The 20,028-nt window shown below is 44.9% G+C and overlaps 1 protein-coding gene across 4 annotated transcripts in view; it reads right to left on the bottom strand.

Annotated features, from left to right (window-relative positions):
* The window catches only part of Astn2 (astrotactin 2), an 888,234-nt gene extending 869,283 nt beyond the window's left edge, over positions 1 to 18,951 (bottom strand). For 2 of the 4 annotated variants that reach the window (XM_074051155.1, XM_074051156.1), the window contains exon 1: positions 18,335 to 18,951. In XM_074051155.1, the coding sequence (XP_073907256.1) occupies positions 18,335 to 18,785 (451 nt within the window). In that variant the 5' untranslated portion in view covers positions 18,786 to 18,951. The remainder of the gene's footprint in view (positions 1 to 18,334) is intronic. The other 2 variants (XM_074051153.1, XM_074051154.1) reach the window with 2 other exon arrangements.
* Positions 18,952 to 20,028: the final 1,077 nt, after the last annotated feature.

Raw genomic sequence — 20,028 nt, 5'->3', positions numbered from 1 at the left:
GTGTGTGTGTGTGTTATCATCTTAAAAATTTAAGGAAATATGGTCCAAGCTAAAAATTTATGAGCATCCAAAGGAAGCAGTGGAGGACTAAGTTGATTTTACTGTTTTAAAAAAGTCACTTAAATATTGGTAGTGACTTAGGTCAGGTGTGATGACTATAAAAATTTAGAAAGGAATCATAAAACTCTAGAAGAATTACTTGGCAAGCACCTTTAAGTCCTCAGTCTCCTTTAATGAAACCAACACTGGAGGTCCTCATTGGGGCATTATGAGCATGGTTTATACAAAAAAGGTGGCATGGAGTTACAATCAGCTGACCCAGACTAAAAGAGGAGGCCTTAGGCCTATATCCAAAAGTTGGCAAATACATGTACATTTATGTATTTCAAGTTAAAATGAAATGTTTAAGGTGCAATCTATTATTTTTTATGATTATCTCCTTTAATAGACTTGCTACTAATGGACCTGCCCATCCAAATGTCCTCAGAAACAAGAGTTTCTAAGGTAAGCAACTCAACCCAAACCCAGGTAGTCCTCCCAGGAATAGTCTGTCACCCTGCTCAAGGGAGATATTTAAGGAAGGAGAAGAACAGACTGCTTTATCAATCATGTCAAATACTTCTCTCCTCTCCTCTTCCCTCCCCTACACTACCTTCCTTTTTTTCTCTCTCTCTCTCCTCATCTGTATGTAGGTAGGTAGTTGTGTATATGTATAGGTGTATGAACATAGATATGTGTTATATAAGTATGAATGTAAGTATGTATATCTGGTGCATCCATCAAGCAAGGGAAGTAAAGAGGAGGGCTCTCTGAGACCTAGAGGAAGTCTGGAGGTAGATTTTTAGGATCTGATCATGTTCAACATGGCTTTGTAGGGCTGGGGCATGGTTCAAGTGATAGGGCACCTGCCTAGCTAACAAGCATGAGGCCTTGAGTTCAAACCCCAGTATTCCCTTCCCTTCTTGCACTACCCAAAAAAGAAAGCTCTTGAAAAGATAGCTTAATAGCAAGTAAAAGATGACCTTAGTGAACTTTCTCTAATCATACAACCTCCACAATACATGGCAGAAATGTTAGCTACCTTCTCTCCAGTACACTGCATGTAAGAATGAACAGCAATGCTGTGGTTTAGGCATAGTGTTGGGCTGGCAAAACATTAGTAAGCTGTTGAATCTTTTGTTCAAATAAAATCTAGAGGCCCAGTATTGTAGACAAATGAAAGTGGAGCATTTCCTTATGTGAGAGACTCATACTCCTCTGTCATAGAACCCAGTTTCAAAAGCCAATGCCCTAAGTAAACAGAATTTCATCCATTTTCCTGAGTTGCCTAGAAACTTGCAGAGTCACCTTGGACAAATCATCTCCCTTTTGTTGTCACGTCAAAGGTGGCTAATTGGGTAGGACATGTTATCTATTCCACACTCCACAAGGATCCCAGCAAACTCTTCCTTATGACTACCTCTGGGGAGTGAACTTGAGTGGAGGAGAGACTTTTCACTTTTTCCTTCATAGTATTTCTTAATTGGCTGAATTTGTTATAACAAGCTTATACCCTTTTTGTTAAAAATTAATGTTAGAAAGTCAATAAAAATATATACACTAACTGCTGGATTAAAGATAGTAAAGAAAAATATTGAATTTAGAAAACTTACAGACTAGCAAGACAAGCAGACAATTAAATGCTTGCAATATTTCCTTAAAAATATGGACCACTGCACTGAATATTCAAGACACTTGGAAAATAACCATTCTTGGGGGAGTCACAAAAGTGTTCTTAGAAGCAGTGAAGGGAAATCCAAGATAGATCTTAAAAGATAGCAGAATGAGGCAGGAAATATATTTTAAAAAACTTATCTTTGGGGTCAGGCACAGTGGCTCAAGTCTACAACCCTAATTTCTTGGGATCCCAAATTTCTTGGGAAATCCAGAGGATTTTCCCATTGCCTAGGCAAAAAATTTATAGGACCTAACTTCAATCAATGGTTCGGCACAATGGTGTGCATTTGTCATCCCCAGCACAAATAGGGAAGCACAAATAGGAAAATGGAGGTCCAAGCCAACCTAGGCATAAAGCAAGAGCTTATCTCAAAAATAACCAACAGAAAGAAAAAAGGGCTGGAGGCATGGGGAGGCCCTGAGTTCAACCCCCAGTACTGTAGGAAAAATGTTATAATGTTTATATATAAATATATTTATATTACTTATGTATATATAAACATACATGTTCATATTTATATTATATATATGTAAATTGACAATTAAGCTGCACAATTTGAATTTTAGAGGACCATCCATGTCTCTGTCTCTGTGTTTGGCCTGTTTCCCACTGTATGAGAGTGTCTTTTCCATTGTATGAAAGATGAATTTAGATGGCACAGGACTAACTTAAAAAAAAATTCAATAGTTACATACTTACTTTAACAGGCAATCTTCCATTTGTAACATTATTCTGGAGTTCCACTCATGACATTGATACAGTTTCCTTTTCAAAATAAATACAGCTAATCCATTTACTATGTGACCTTATGTAATAGACTTGATCTCTCAGAATGATCATTTCTTCATTTGTAATATGGAGATACTAAAAATACTCAAGGAAAGGAGTTTTGTAAATCAAGACAAACAAATGCTATTCCCAGTTACTGGGATTTCTTTGCACTTCTGTACCTCTGGAGACCCAACACAGGGTCTCAGATGGAAAAACCACTGAATAATGACTGACTGAAGAGGCTTACCTCCAAGCAAGGATGCTAGGTCTTCAGCAGAACTGGTTTTGTCTATGGTGAATAACATTTATCACCTAGGCTAAGCTCAATTGAGTAGTAGTAGGTAATGAGGCCTTGCACTGAGAAGAATCTGTGCTGTGATTAAGTGGTTGATTAGCAATGTCAATCATGGATAAAAAAGTGGAGTGTCACCATATATATTTTCTGTTCATCATTCATTCTTTCAACAAATACTTATTGAGTGCTGATTCTATGATGGGCATAACTCCAGGCACCTGGGATTCCAGCAACAAACCAGACAGGACAATTTCTGCTCTCTCATGGAGAGTTCCCAGCTTCCTTCTGAAGGAGAGTGGGCTGACAACGTTTGCTTAATCTTGACCGAGGTCCAAACAGGGGCTGTCATTTATTTGAAATCACACAGCAAATTGACTGCAGAAACTGAACTAGAATCCAAGGCTTTTGCCTCTGAATCCAGCAGTTGTGTCCTTATCAGACTTGCAAAACCTGTTTGGCTTTCTAAGCTTTGTGGCAGACCTTTCTAAGCCCCCAGTCTTCCCACCTGCTCTCCCTCTGGGAGGAGGAGAGACCTTCTGTTCTATGTTTGGAAGCAAGGAGGCAAGTGAAAGGGGCAACTCCCTAGAGAACTCTAGGGTTTGCAGAAGTGTTTTAAAGAGACCAGGAGAACAAAGAGGAGAGAGAAAGTGAGGGAGAGGAACAGGAGGAGGCAAGCTATTGATAGATGAGTAATTGGTTACTTTGAATGGTCAGCTTCTGCAGTATCACTCCCTAGGGGAGGCTAAAGAGAAAGAAGTTGAAGAAGGTTCCCTAACAAATTAGTGTGAGACTAATCTTGAAAGCTACAGTCACACCTGGGTTCCAAGCTCAGGATTTGATCTTCACAGACCCCAGGTAGGACACAGAGTAGGGAAGGAGGAAGAAGTCTTCATCAGCTGCAGCTCCCACCTCAAAGACTCCAGGAGGGGGCTCTTCTCTCCCTCCATGGGTCCTGCAGAGAACTTCACAGATCACTTGGTTTAATCAGAGTCAAGAGGAACCTTACATATCACTTGGTTTAATAGCATCACATTTGAGACAGGGGACAGCCCAGAAAGGAAAAGAGACTTGTCCATGTCACCCAACAGAACTGGCATCAAGTCTTGAGACTCCTGGCCCCAGTTCATTCTACCATATTACCCTGACCCTGAGGTCTTTACCAATAGGACTTCTTTTGAATTGTTCTAATTTTTTTTCAACTGCAAAGAAGATGGGGCAGGGGTCTGATGGGTGATTAAGGCACAGGACTATTGTGTTCATTTAATAAACATGTAGGTGGCATTTACTAACAGCCAGACAATTCTTTACATCATAAATTTTAGCTCTTGGAATCCTCCTCATCTCCTAACAAGAAACAGAACCTGATGAGGTAGCATGTACATCACCCCTAGTCCTGCTCAATTTACTCAGCACTCCTATGTGATGTGGCCTGAACTATGAAGCTCAAGGAGTAAAATGAGGAACAAGATATTCAGTAATTTCCAGGACCTGTCAGATAAAAGGTTTTAAAAAATAAATTGGATAGGAAGCTATGGCCAGAGAGGTATTTAAGGATTCTACTTTGGTCAGAGAAGACTTCTTGGAGAATATAATATTTGTGTTTCATGGACAAAGGGGAAAGTGATGGAGAGGAAGTTAACCTATCTAGGATTTTATAACATTAAAAAAGAATTAGAATTTCCTAATGAGAAGCAATTGATGTTTTTTTTTTTTAATTTTTTTTTTCAAGCAAGGAAGTAGCAAGAACCAATTTCCTTTTTAGAAAAGATTATTCTGGCTACTGTATGGAGCTTGGGTTGGTCACCTTTTTCCATTATGAGAAATAAGTAAATATTTTAAGTTTTACAGACCAGATACTTTCTGTGGCTATGCAACTCTGCTATCGCAGAGTATCTGCAAAGACAGAAAATAACATAGAAACAGATGAGTGTGGCTGTGTCCCAGCAATCCTTTTATATGGACACTGACACGTCTGAATTCCATACGATTGTCACATACCAGAAAATATTCTTATTATTTTTTTCATCTTTTTTTAAAGTTAGTCAGCTTATAGGCCTACAAGAACAAGCAGAGGGATGGATTTGGCCCATGGGCTATACACTGTATGGCACAAAGAAAAGTCAGCAGGAAGACCACTTGGGAAGTTCATGTGAGAAAGAATGACAGCTTGGATAAAGGTGGTGACAGTGGGAATTACAAGAACTAAAATTTGAAAGTCATTTTAGGAGTAAAACCAAGAAGGTTGGCTGAAAAAAGTAGATAAGCAAGGGAAATGATGGGAGATGATTTTATTTTTCTGGTACTGGGAATTGAATTCAGGTTCTCCCACTTGCTAGGCAATTATTCTACCATTCAAGCAATACCCCCAGTCCTTTTGCTCTTAGTTCATTTTCAGATACCATATCATACTTTTGCCCAGGCCAGCCTTAGACACCAATCTTCCTATCTCTGCTTGTCAGGTAGCTGGGATTACAGACCCAAGCTATCATTTCTGACTTGTTTGTTGAGATTGGAGTCTTGCTAACTTGCCCAGGCTTGCCTCAAACCATGATCTTCCTATCTCTGCCTCTACAAGTAGACAGGAACGCATCACCACACCTAGGTGGGAGACTATTATTTAGCTTGAATACGGTTTAATTCTCTGAAATGGGGAGATGTGGTTAAAATAAACTTGGGAAACAAACCAAACATCAGTAGTATGCTTCCAAAAAGGAAAGAAAAACACAGGGTCCCTAGAATTTCCAAGTAAAATATAGGATACTCAGTTAAACTTGAATTTCAGATAACAGTAAACATCATTAGCATAGATATGCCCCAAATATTGCAAAGAACATACATATATTAAGCAAGTATTCATTATTTATCTGAAATTTACCTGGGCATTCTGTATTTTTAATTGCTAAATATGGAAATCATAAGGGGTATGGGATGTGGGCATTCAAGGAAAAAAAAATATCTATGTAAGTGTGAAAGGAAGAAGAGAAGTCTTTTTGGAGGAGGCAATAGTGGGGTGGGGATTGGACTCTGATCACATGATAAAAGCGAGAGCACACAAGGGAGGGGTGAGGATAGGTAAGACACCTAAAAAACTAGCTAGCATTTGTTGCCCTTAATGCAGAGAAACTAAAGCAGATCCCTTAAAGCAACTGAGGCCAATAGGAAAAGGGGACCAGGAACTAGAGAAAAGGTTAGATCAAAAAGAATTAACCTAGAAGGTAACACCCACACACAGGAAATCAATGTGAGTCAACTCCCTGTATAGCTATCCTTATCTCAACCAGCAAAACCCCTTGTTCCTTCCTATTATTGCTTATACTCTCTCTACAACAAAATTAGAAATAAGGGCAAAATAGTTTCTGCTGGGTATTGAGGGGGGGGAGCGGGAGGGGGTGGAGTGGGTGGTAAGGGAGGGGGTGGGGGCAGGGGGGAGAAATGAACCAAGCCTTGTATGCACATATGAATAATAAAAGAAAAAATGAAAAAAAAAAAAAAAAGTCTAGTACTTGGCCAGATAATCAGGGACAGAAAGTATACTACAGAGAGAGAACAGCATTCCCATCTGGGATCAGGAAACTGTGTTATCAGTAAGGCCAGAGCCACAAGCATGAGGCCAGGGACATCAGGAGGCTGAAGACAAGTGAAGGAACCACACCTTAGAAGTCCTCCAGGAACAGCCCAAGGAGCTGTCAAATGCAGATTCTCAGGCCCCACCCAGGTGCCTCAGCACTGCTGGCCTTGAACCCAAGATTCAATGGTGATTCTGATGAAGAAAGGCAAGTAAACTTTAGGAAAGACTGAGCTATAACTCTGAGACCTTTTCCATCTACAAATCACAGACAGCTGCTGGTGGCTCTGAATGTTTTTTTTAATTTTTGGTGGGACTGAGGTTTGAACTCAGGGCTTTGCACTTTCAAAGCAGGCACTCTACCCCTTGAGACACACTTTCAGTTCCTTTCGCTCTGGTTATTTTGAGGATGGGGTTTTGCAATATTTGCCCAAGGTGGCCTTGAATTGTGATCCTCCTGATCTCAGCCTCCTAAGTAACTAGGATTACAGGCATGCTCTGAAAATCTTGAGAAGCTACTTAGGTTAACAGGAACAAAGATAGAGTAGATAAGTGTACAGTCTCCTGTGGGGACAACTCAAATGGAGTTCTGTCCATTTGTAGGGCCATTGGAGGTCCAGAGTGTTGGTTAAAGGACCAGCCCTGCTGTAGAATAGTCATCCTGCATTTGGCACTTGGCTCTCATGAGGTGCTGTCTCTCAGCTCTGTGCAAGTAGACCTGCTGTCTCTTTGTGCCTTTCTTTGCCACCCTGCCCCCTTCCCTCTTCCACCTACAGTCAACACTGAAATGATTCCCCCAAATGCAGCTATTACTATGACTGGAAATCTCTTTACTGCTGATTCTGCTAATGGAAATGTTCCTTCCCTTTTCGGCTGCTTGCAAAGCCACTCGTGACTTTCCTGGGTGCCTGAGAGTAAGGCTTTGTCAGCCAGCCACAACCAAAAGGGAGAGAAATCTACCCTGCCTGCCACCCCAAACACCCACCAGTCTTAGACTCAGTCTCTATGTGCTTCTCTGCCTGAGCTGTCCTCAGACAACCCCAGAATTCCCTGCTTCTTTCTCCCCTCCCCAGAGCAAGGGGAGATCAATGGTCAGTTTCATCCTTTTATGCCTTTGCTGAGGAGGGGGAATAGAAGAGTGCAAAGGCATAAAAGCAGAGCATAACAGAGTAGAAAGTGGGAGAGGGGAAGGGAACTCATTGTTATTTATTCATACCTCCACCTCCTTACTGTTTTAGAAAAGGATTCCAGGTGGCAAAGAGGCACTGAACACAAACTGTGTCAGACATTGTGCTAGGTGCTATATGAACACCATGTCAGAGGATCATACATCTTAGGGTAAATGAAAGCTGTACACAGTGCCTGGCCCTAACTAAAAATTGGTTTAAAGGAGTGCCCTCCAAAAGTAAATAACATAGAAAACCAGAAATGTGATTATTACTATATTTCCTTCATTTTGTTGATGGGCAAGCAGAGGCTCAGAGAGGTGGCATACCTAAATCCTAAGTTAGAAATGAGGGCATCGGGGATTTATTCAGAGGGCTTTTGGTCCTCAGACCTGGCATAGGTTCCAGTTCTGCACACTGCCTCTCAGTCAGAGGACTTGGGCTAGTGACTGGATTTTGCATTGGTTTAGCTGTGGGATCTTGGAAAATATACTTCTCTTTGCTAAGTGACTGAGGGAGTTGGTCTGGAACTCAAAAGCATTATATTGTAGACAAGTATATATCATTTATTTAGATTTTTACAGCACTATAATTTATAGATAATATTTTATATGTATAACACACATCCCATTTTCAAATTGAAAGCATAAAAATTGTACAGTGCAGCTAGGAAGCATAGAAACTCAATAAAAATTCAAACTTTTGAGTTGAGCAGAGAAGTGACAAGAAAGTTCACCTAAGACTGGTGGGAGTGGCTCAACTGGTAGAGTGCCTCTAGCAGGCAGGAAGCCCTGAGTTCAAGCCCCAGTACTGCCAAAAAAATAATAATAATAATAATAAATTTTTAAAAATACACCCAGCTAAATAGGGGTTTTACCTCAGACAACAGATGTTCTGACCATTACTGGAAAGATAGCATTAGCTAATATAAATTCCTGGGAGAACAGATGATAGGTCCTCCAGTATAAGACTGTGTATAGCATAAAGTGGGAAATCACTAGGGACTGAGAGAAAGATAGAGGGAAGAAGAGAGAAAGGGAAGGAGAAAACCAAGAAGACATAGAAGAATAGGTGTGGGGATAAACAGGACCCTAGGGAGAATATGTGACAAAGCCTGGTGCTCTCTGCAAAGCAGCATGGAGCATGCAAAGGGGCTGGGGAAATGCTGAGCTCACTCCTGGCAGCACAGGAACAAGGTGCCCATTCCCACGGGCCTCTGAAGCTGTCACACTAAAGTTCCTACATAAAAACTGTGTGCAACTTCTTGGTAACGGGAAAAGGAAGAGATAAGAAAAGAAGCACGAGGGGCCAGATGCAGGGGCCCAGCTTCTTGGAGGCAGAGAATGACTGGGAGAAAGCATGATGGCTTGAGGCCAGCTCAATCAACCAGATTCCCATGTCAACAAAGAAGCTGCTCATGTTTGTTCATGCCTATAATCCCAATTAGGCAGGATTAGGTAGGAGGACCTGATCCAAGGCCAACCCTGAGCAAAAATGAGACACTATTTGAAAAAAAATAACTAAAGCAAATAGAGCTGGGGGTGTGGCTTAGGTTGGTACCTGCCTAGCAAGTGCAAGACTCTGATTCCAATCCCTGCACCACCAAAACAAAAAAACAAAACAAAACAAAAAAAAACATAAAAGATGTTTTTTAAAGGGGTAAAAACTCAAAGCATCCTTTGTAGCATGCAATGCAGAAATAACACAGGCTGTAGAACCAGGTAGACATGGCTTTGGACCGAGCTTAGCTGTGTGATATTGAGTATGTTCCTTAATTCCTCTGAGCCCAGTGCTCATCTACAACATACTATGAACCATATTTGTCATTCAGCATTGTAGAAATAATAAAATGACATAACATGTACTAGCACAGCACCTAAGGCATAGTCAATGCTTGATAAATGGCTATTGTTTTCCAGCATAATAAAGAACCTTATCTTACACCTCTGGATTTTCATGCCTCTTTGGTGGCCAAGCTGACCTTCTTTAAAACAGAAAAAGACACACTGGACTAGAGTCAGTAAATACGGGATCTGGCATTTGCCCCACCACTGACTTGCTGTGGGACCTTGACTTCCTGATCTTCATATACCATTGTGTTTAGGTAATATCCTAAATTTGTTCCACTTTTGACATCTGATAATCCCAGGACATGGTAATCATTACCACAAATATTTAGTGCCTCCTTGTTTGCCATACCATGCAGGTTCTAACCCTTTATCTGGCTTCTAAGCTTCTCCAAGTAAGGTCTCCCCCAAACCCAGCACTCTTTCCTCTAATCAAATTGCTCTCATTATCCATCCTACAGACACCTAAGATGATAAAGAGACAGGAGAAGGTGGAGAAAAGGCTGTGTAAGGGAAGTGGGAGGGCTCCATGAAAGAAGTGACATTTGAGGTCATCCTTAACGGGAAAGGTGTGATTTCAGTAACTCCAGTTTTGCCCAGTATGAACTCTGGGGTGAGACTTGGCAAACACAGGGTACTAGTTATCTAAGATCTCCTGTAAACTGTGACATGTCAAGCATAGGGTGAATTATTGCAACCCTAGAGATGAAGGAGGTTTGTTCACTGCTTCGGGGGTGCACAGATTAGCAGTGCAAGACACATGAAGAAACATATGAGTATGACAAGGTCTGCTTTCATTCTATTCCAATCCACCACCCTCTTTCACTTGAACAATCTTCTGCAGGGCTTCCTGCTTCCATCCCTCCTCCTTGGCAATGCAATCCATAAATCTTTTCAAATATAAGTCAGATCTTGGCCCCCTTCTGCTTAAAATCCTGAATAGTTCTCCACTGCATTCATAGCCAAAGCCCAAATTCTGACAGTCATCATTACAAGTTATGTGTGACTTGGCTCCAGTCTTCCTTCTCGACCACTCCACTATCCACCCCACAAGCCTTCCTATCCCTTGAACAATCCAAGTACGCTCCTGTGTCAGGTTGTACTGAAGTGGTCATCTGCCTAGACTATTCCTTTCCTAGATATCTTCTTGACTAACTCCTTCATCTCTGTCAAGTTTTCCATTTTCAATAAATTCCAATTTCACATTTCCAATAAATTCCTCTTACTCTACACTACTTGATATTAAAACTAATCACCTCATCTGAGAACTCCTAATTCTCTTTTCTCTCTTTTGTTTCCTTTTATATGGGATTTATCACATTTTCAAACACTGAAATTCAGTAGGACAATAACAGTCCTTGAACAGTGACATAAAAATGCATGCACACGTGCACACTGTGTGCATAAACTTCTTAAATGCCCGGGTCCTTGTTTTTTGTTCTTTTATCTGTCCTAAGCACCTAGAACAGTTCCTGACTTGTCATAGTTGCTCAGTAGTTCTCAAGGGACTGGTTATTGTCATAATAGTCTTTGTACTGACAGTGACACCAAGGTCCAGAGTGTTCAATGCTGGTGCAAAGATGTCAGGATGGTTTCAAAGATAAGTTGACATTTGAATTTTCCCAGGAGCTTGTGAGACAGTTGCAGTATGAAAAGTATTGTATTGGACAGTCTGGTAGAATGTGCTCTTGGACCTTGGATTATAGTAGAGAGCTTGAATTTCACCATAAGAACAATGAGGAGCTATGAGGTGCTTTAAAAGAAGATAGCTATTATCAGATTTGGGCTTTTAATGAAATCCCTCTGTTTGCACATACAGAAAGGATAAGACTAGAGATAGACAGACCAGTGAGTTGACTGTTGAAATTGTAATGGGGAGAAGTGATTCTGAGTCTGACAGTAGTGGTGGCAATGTGGACAGAGAGGCAGTTCTCTCTCATAGTTAAAACCCTATAGTTTGCAATGCCTTTCTCAAACTTCTGTTGCTTGTGTGTTCAGATATTCCAGTGAGGAAGATAAATATTTCAGTCTTGAAGTTTACATTGTGTGTTCTCCACCTTTCCATTTTCCACTCAAAAGGGAGGTCTTCCTGGGAGCTACTGTGCAAAAGAACTATGGATTACAGAAAAGACAGTGAAAGCTTTTCTAGACAGCAAGTGATAGAGAACAGAGCAAGCCCTGCCAAGCACTACTGCCTGCCTCCTTCTGGGACAGAGATCTGTATGCTCTGCTGCAAGGAATGGAAAACCAGCTCTCTTGCTATAGTTAATCTTTGTTGCCACTAACTGGTCAGTATGAGAACTTGGGAAAGTATCAGCTCTGCAAAGGGAATATCCCCCAAATGCTGTTCCACCCAAGGTCAAAAATGACTCCTCCTTTCCCTTCTTTTCCTAGTAAATAGCAGATGATTCTCCCACCCATGCCCAAAGACAACTAGAGAGAAGGGCAGTGAGGCTATTCCTTCCCCCTGAACAAAATCCATCAGTTCAGGTGTTTAGCAGAGATTCAGCCAACCAGCTGGATACTTGGGCAGAAGAACAAATTCAATTTCCCTAAGGAAACTTTTCTGCTCAGATTTTTTTTGAGGGAGGAGCAGAGGGAAGAGGAATGATAAGTACAATTTATGATATTCAATCAAGTTACAGACACTGAAAACCCAGTTCCTTGTGTAAGATGTGCCAGCACTGAGACAGAAAAAAGTGGGATGTAAGGCCATTATGTTTAAGGGTGACTCTGGTCACTGGACTTGGTTTCTTCCCTTGTGTGGACTTCAGTGTTGCCATATAAATGGAAATGGAGTTAATGCCCTCTGAGTGTCTGAATACGGGGCCCATCAAAGGAGATGGTTTCAGGACATTACCAAGAAATAACTGTCAGCCTCTACTGGCCCATCCCCCAGCACACATGCTCACACTGCCAGATGGCAGAGAATGTCTCCTGTACAACAAAGCAAGGAGGTGAGAAGCAGGCTTTGCCTGCCAAAGGCCTGGGCAAAACTCCTGCCATACTCACTGTAAATTAAAATTATAGAATGTCCTTGTGGCCTGAGGGCCCAGTTCAGGAAAACAATCAAGCTCTAGATCACACCAAAGTTCACACAGCTGTGCTATCTCATTGATATCACTGCCTACCCCCACCCCAAAACAGCAAATCAGGTTGGCTTGGACCAAATCTGAAATTCTCTGACAACTGGAACAAATCTTCTCTTTCCTCTGCCCCATTAACTTCCCAGTAACAGTGCTTTCTGAGCGCTGACAAGGCATTTCTCTCTGCCCTGACTATTTAATAAGCTCCATCAACTTTGAGCTGGCAAGAAGGAAGTGAGTAGAAAAGGGAAGACTTAGATTACAGGTCACTTAGACACGTGTTTACAACAATGTCCAGAAATCTGGACCATCACAAGAAAGGACCTTGCAGCCTGAGTGTTATCCAAATGCTTTAATGACAGTAGACTTGGTGCCCAGATGAGGAAAGTATATACTGTTTGTTCTTGCTTGCTTGTTTGTTTTGAGATAGGGTCTCACTAGGTAGCCCAGGCTGGTCTTGAACTCACCCCTTTCCTGCCTTGTCTCCACAAATGCTGCAATTATAGTATATGCCATCAGACCCAGATTTTACAATGCTTTAAACCCAGTAGTGTTTTGAGACAAGGTTCGCTTCTTCTCCATTCCAGAATCTCTTTCTCAAATAACAAGAGAGGAATGCTGGAATTGATGCTTATGAGTATTCTGTGGCCAGTAATCCCCACAGCTGATGCAGCTTCCTACTATTTGTAACTATTTTTCTTCTTTTCAAATGAAGGCCCTCAACCTTCAGAATCAAATCAGAAAACAAAAAGAACATTTAGTGCAAGTATCTCCAAGGCCTTGGGTCCCTTCTCTGAGTGACTGCCAAAGAGCTGCTAGTGCCTGCTGGGACATTTACTTCCTCCAGCATGACCTGACCACCATGAGGGTCAGCAGTACACTAGCTTGCTGGACAGCTCCATAGATGTATCCTCCTGTACTGTAGGGCTCAGCTCTGTTCACTTTGTATTTTGCACCTTTTGAACATTCTTTAAGTCAGACCACTCACACACACACACACACAACATATTCCTCATTGTGTGTTGACATTTGAAGAACATTTCTACAGCCCTTTGTGGATTGTTGTTATTTGACTAAATTCCATGCTCCCAGAAACCCTTCTTGGCCAGGTGCATAGCTCTTCACTCTTCTGGGAGTTGCTTCTCTTTGGGTATCCATTTTTGTCTATATTTAAGGGACTAACCAAGTTAGCATTTCAGACTGTATTTTTCTGTTCTACCCAGTTCAGTCAGCTTCTCACAAAGATCATCTTTTTGGACAGACTACTCATGCAGATGCATTTAAAGACATATTACTAAACAGTTTTTCCTTCTTTTCATCCCTCCCCAGAATACAGAACATACTATTCTCCTGTTGGATACACATGGCAAAATTACTAAGAAATGCTGACAATGAGTGGTTACTCAAAATTGTCACTTTTTTTCCCTCTCTATTTTGCTGAATCAAGACAGGTAGCGAACAGTTTGGCTTGGACACGATCAACTACAGGAAAAAGAATGGCATTTTCCTACTTGTGGGTGTGAAAGCTAAATCCACAAGCAGACTCTAGGGCTGCCTGGGGGTAGATGAGCACTGAGTGACATGCAAGTTCACCTCAGAAGCCCTGCACTGGCAGTTGCTATTATTAAAAGCTTTTCTTTTCAATCTCCCCTTCCCAACACCCCCATTACTGGCAAAGGAAAACAGATATAAGAAGCAAGAGCAGCTAGTCAGAGTCACAGAGTAGGTCAGGGCACTTCAAGTTCATAGAATCTTTACACCACAGTATTATTTTAGGGCTCATCTACCCACTCACATTACAGCACAAAGAACTGAAGCTCTGAGGGATAAATGACTTGTTCAAGGTCACAGTGAGCCAGAGAAGAGATTTCTATATCCTAACTAACATTAAGTTCCCAAGCTGCATTTTAGCATTCCATGTCTCCTCAAATTTTCTTTTAAAACCTTCCATGCCTAGCTCACATTCTTTCTGAGCAAGTGTCTTCAATCTTCTCCAAGTCTATAGAGATGCCTTTCTTCCCTGATGTTAGTGAATGCCCTTTGACATCCCATGAGTCATGGAACTTGCTGCTGGCAGGGTCACTGGAGGCCACTGAACTCAGGTCTCTCTTTCAAACTCTCATTCAGCTCACCAATGCAGCGTAAGTTGATATGTAGAAAGGTGTTTGTCTTGTTGGTGATTGGAATCCTCTCTACTCAGCACCGTGGCCTGTATAAATACCATATTTGATTCACTATGCCAATTTGGCAATTATTAAAAATGTGGATGTCCCGTGGACTGGGGTTCCATTTTCTCAGTGTGTAGAGTAAGTACTTGACAGCTAAAACTGTTTCCTTATCTATCATGTGACTGCTTCATATACTTTATTTGAATTAATAAATAACACAAGGCAGGAGTAATATCCTTAACATCACATTAAAGATTCAATAACTGCTTACTAGTCCTTGATCACGTTCAGGGAAATTCACTTTGTCAATGTCATTGTTTACTAATCAGATTCTAAAGAAGAGGTGAAGGAGCAGAAACTTGGAGGATCTTTCACATCTGAGGGGAACTTCCATCTACATAAAACAGTATGGACTTGATGAGGAAAGTAGAAAGAAAAAAAGAAAAAGCCGTAAAAAATGTCTATTACAACATAACTGTAATTGAGGGACTATGTGGTGGGGGGGAAGGGAAAGAAAATGATGGTGGGGAGACAATGCTAAAATACATTGGCTCTACTTATGATGATGGTACAAGGCAATCCACTGAAAGCTGTTGTAATAGGTGAAAGAGGATGGAGAAATAAGAGAGCAATAGAGGGGGTTAATCTGGTCAATGAAAAAATATTCACTTGTGAAACACCATGGTGTAACCCCTTGGTACAATTAATATACACTTAAAAAAAAAAGGTTCTTTTCACTCTGGGCATTACTAATAAGAGAGACAGAATGGAGTGAGGCAGGACCAGGTAGGCATGTGACTTTGGTGAATGGGGATGGTAGGGAGTGTGTGCAAAATTACTCTGAGGACCCTCAATTGGATTTAAGGTAAAATAGGAAGTCTGCCTTTTATTTGTTTGTTTACCACGTGTAATATCAGGGATGTTTTACCACCAGCAACTCTGGGCCAAGGCCCAAGGCATGGCAGGAAAGCTTTGGCAGACACTATCACCCCCTAGTGGTGGCTCTATACTCCCCATCACTGGCAAGGTTTGGGCCCCAACTTGGCACAACCATCTCTGACACCTGGCCATCCCCAAATTCCCTGAACTGACAATCTAGTAGTGAAAGTCTTGTCTAAGTCACCAGAGAGGAAAGCTGGGCAGTTGGTTTGAAAGGTCTGGAGATGGGATGGAGCTGCCTTGGGACCTTGGGAAACCTATGATCATAAATAACTCCTCTCCACCGCTCCTCACCACCACTACCAACCCTCCTTGCCAGCCAGCCTGGCCCTCCAAGAGCTCATTGTGCACTCCGTGTTTACATGCAAACAGTCGAAGACCAACACAAATAAAAAGCCCACGTCTCCCTACACAGCTCCTGCTATACCCTGCCATCTGGTGACTACCTCGCTAGCCAAATCCCTGTTGGGAGTGCTAGAGCTGCCAGTCCAGGGCCCTGGGGGGAGGAGGAGGTGGGAACCCAACTCTCTGCTTGCATCCAAAAAACTCTGTGCAGCTGATGCATAAAGCACCCGGCCACTCTGGGGGCAGACATTCCCCAGCCACCAGGCTCCAGGGCTGTGCATCAAAGTGAAGGTTCCAAGTGGAGACACCAGGGACTCTCAAGCTGACACATGGATCCTGGGGGATTCCCTACTTTCAACTCTAAGGTCAGCTTGCCTTAGGCCTCCAGGCACCCATCCCCTTGAAAGGCACAGTTTAAAGTGACAAGGAATAGTAGCTCTAGTAATTTCGGGGCACCTCTGTAGTTGTCTGGACCAGGTCCCCATATCCTTGGGAACTGGAATGCTTTGGGGTTCTTACTGCCAAGTCAGACTGTACTCAAGGACTGATTCCCTTCCTCCCTCATTTCAATGGCCATTTAGGGGGATATCCGCTCTTGAGCTCTCAGTGTATCCTGGAGTAGAGCAATCTCAGATGGATGAACAGAGAAAATTTGGAAGTGGTGGCAAAGGGATGACTTCTATGTCTTTGGCAAGACCCCACTGCTGCCACCACCAAGTAGCAGGAGCTAGGGGTGACCCTAGGTCAACTCGGCACCCTAAAGAACTCCACCTTCACCCTCAACCCTTTCCTTGGATGTAGGCAGTCCCACAGGTGTATGTGGGAAGGGCTCTGGTTTGTTTAAAAGTACTTGTGTGTGTGTGTGTGTGTGTGTGTGTGTGTGTGTGTGTGTGTGTTGTATGTGTGTCTCGAGCCAGACGAGCCGCCGCGGGAAATCCCCCGGGAACCTGGGAGGTTCACTCTCTCTTCTCTCTCCTGCCTCGCCTCCCAGTAAGCTCAGCGTGCTCAGGTTACAGTCAGTTGGGAGAGCCCGAAACCCGGAGGCTCAAGCTCAGACCTAGAGAGGACCTGGCACCCGTTCAAAACCCCAGAGGCAGCCCAGCTTTCCCCATCCTCCCCTAGAAATATTTCCTTGTAACAAAAATACATTTTAAATGTCAGGGCTCCCAGGGAGTGGTCTGGTCTTTGGTTACTTTGGAGGGCTTCCCAGGAGAGCAAGGAGTTAACGTCAGAGGTTCAGGCAGGGAACCTAAATGAGCTGAGCACTAAGGACGGTCATCCCGGCAGTGCCGGAACCCGACTCCTGCGAAGACAAGGACCGGGTAGAAGAGCTCGGGAGTCTAGGTGCAAACCCCTGGCGCCTTACAGGCGCTGTTGTTGGCCTGACTCAGACAACCAATCGGGCCCCGCGCCCCCAAGAGGGAGGAGAGAGGGAGCGAGCAGCGAGCGCGGGAGAGCTAGGGGGAACAACATTTTTATAAACGCTCTCCGAGATAATTAAGCTATCAATTACCCGGGTGGGAAATCAGCCGTGCTTCCCACAGCTCCACGGAAGGGCCGACTCCTCCGGGATTCGCGCCGGGAATCAGCAGGCAGCAAGCTGCTGGCGAACTTTCTGATTAACTTTTCTATTTGAACCTTCTACCCCCACCAATTTCCTCTCCCTTCCTGTTTCTTGCCTTTAAGTTATTATTATTAGCCCAGTAAGTGAACAGCGAGGACAAACCTGCTCTCTGCTGGGAGGAGGGTAAAAAGGGGAAGGCGATACATGAGGGTGGAGGGAGAATCTAAATGTGGAGACCTTGGGCTCAGAATCCCAGTCCTCACAAATCACTCAGTGGATTCCAGTCCCATTCCACAGAAGGCCAAAACTGAAGCTCAAAGAAGGAAAGGGACTTAGCCAAGGTCACCCAGCCCATGCGAAAGTCGAGATTTTGCGGACTGGATCATCATACATACAGCTCTGATTCTCGAGAAAATCGTTCTGGAAGGGCAGAACCTACAACTCTGAGGCTATAGCGAGGGGGCGGTAACAGTGGGTGGCCAGTGGCCGCGCCGGGAGGAGAAGTGGGCGGCTTGACTGCGAATCGGTATCAGAGAAGGGACTGCCTCAGCCCCAAGACAGAGCTCATTAAGAGACTTGGGTTTCCGGGGCCCAGGATGGATGGGGCAGGGCTCAATGTATGGACCGACAGACAGGTCCCCACTGCGGGAGCTTTGGCACGCCCCCGGGCACCAGTTGTTTGCTGTCTAGTACCTCCTGCCCCACACTCCTTTCCAACCACCTGTGCGCCCTCTGGGCCCCTCAGCTGCCCTTTGTCAACCCCACTCGGGGAAGCCTGGGGCGGGGATCCCCAGGGCGCCCCCACCCGTCCGGCCTCACTTAGGGGTTCACGGTTCCTTGGGACTCCGCGTGTGCTGGCACTCAGCCTTACCCAGGGTGAAGAAGGGCAGCTCTGTGTTGTCCAGGTCATCTTGCACCGCGATGCGCCCTGGCAGCTCGTTACGCACAAAGAGCAGGAGGCGCGACTCGGCTGCTGTGCCGGCAGAACCCGCGGAGCCTGGAGACGCGGCGGCGGCGGCAGCTCCGGCTCCGGTCCCAGCCCCGGCCCCGGCCCCGGCGCGGGCGCCGCTCCAGCCGATGTCGCTCTCCCGCAGGGCGGGCAGTGTGGACACCGTGACTGTCTTGAGCCGGCATGGGCTGTCGGGCTCCCGTGAGGCGGCGGCGGTGGCGCCAGCCAGCAACGGTGGCGGCGGCAGTAGGAGCAGAAATACCAGCAGCAGCAGCGGCGGCGGCGGCGGCGGCCCGGGATGGAAGCCGAGCCTCGGCCGCCCCCGGAGCCCCGAGCCGGGGCCGGGACTGCGCCGGGCGCCGGCGGCGGCCATGGCGGGAGGGGCTGCGGTGCTGCAGGCGGTGGCGAAGGAGGAGGAAGAGAAGGCAGCGACGGAGACGGCGGACGCCAAAGCGAACCAGGACGCCCGAGCTAAGGAGCCGAGAGAGCCGCTAGCCAGCAGCCCCCAGCTCTGGGCTCCGCCTCCTGATCGGCCCTGGACCGCCCCCCCGCGCCGCCTCCCCGAGCCCCGCCACCTGCCCCCCCCCCCCCTTCGCCGGCTCCCCCAGCAGACCCCGAGCGTTTCGGAGGCTCCGCCCGTCCTCGTGCAAGTACCAGTCGCTCCCTCCCCTTTCCCAGGATCCCCCAATACCGCCCTCACAAGGTTCTTTAGTCCCAACAACCCTCTACAAAATTCTTAACACTTAAGGACCCCCTTGCATCTTCTCTACCCTCTTCCCCCCGGCTCTCCGACCCAACCCAGCTCTTCTGTCTTCATCGCACCTAGCTGGACGCTGCACCGAGGGGCGCGCCTTAGCCCACCCTTTCTCAAGGCCCCGCCTTCCTCGGTAGAACACGCTCCTGGATGGCCACGACTTAACTTTGTCTCCTCTCCTGAACAAGAACAAGTCCTGTCTTCCATTCTCTACCCGTTTTAGCCCTTGAAGTTACTTCCTGAGGTCTCAGAGCCCCCTCTCATCCACTTGTCTGCAACTCATACATTCATTCCCACACTACTGCCAGGACCACACCTCACCCCGCCACTGAGGCCTCCGAGATTGAACTCACTGCGAGTGGACACATAGGCTTTGAACTCCATTCCCTAGTACATCCCCTATCCCTGCCAACTGACTTCAGCTGGTCTGCTCTGGCCCCCTAGCTGCAGCCCTGCAAGGCACCCACTCACGCACTTTTATTTTGGATCCCTGCTCATGGCTTGGCGTGGCTCTACTTGGCTGCTTCTGCTCTCTGTGAAATTCCTGAAAAGGGTGCAAGGCATTGACCTACTCTGATGACTCTTCACTCCCCTAGCTTCTAGATCCTCTGCCCAGTTCTCAGAGGAAGGGGCTGCATACAAACTCTTGGCCTCCAGTCCATCCAGATCAAGTGGAGTTGTAAATCTAGGTCCTCAAACATAGTCTTCTTTGGCCTTTTGCTGCCTGAGTTTCTGATCCACATACCTTAAGATCCCCACCAAGGAGGCTTCCCCTCTTGAAAAGGTCCAGGGTTCCTATATTCCCCCTGCTCCACTCCCTTTCTCTTCTTCATCTTGGGTTTTTCTGTTATCTCTTTCATCT

Source organism: Castor canadensis, chromosome 13 (genome assembly GCF_047511655.1).
Source record: "Castor canadensis chromosome 13, mCasCan1.hap1v2, whole genome shotgun sequence".
Taxonomy (NCBI): domain Eukaryota; kingdom Metazoa; phylum Chordata; class Mammalia; order Rodentia; family Castoridae; genus Castor; species Castor canadensis.
The sequence above is the reverse complement of the archived record's forward strand: the minus strand, read 5'-3'. Positions and strand labels throughout refer to the sequence as shown.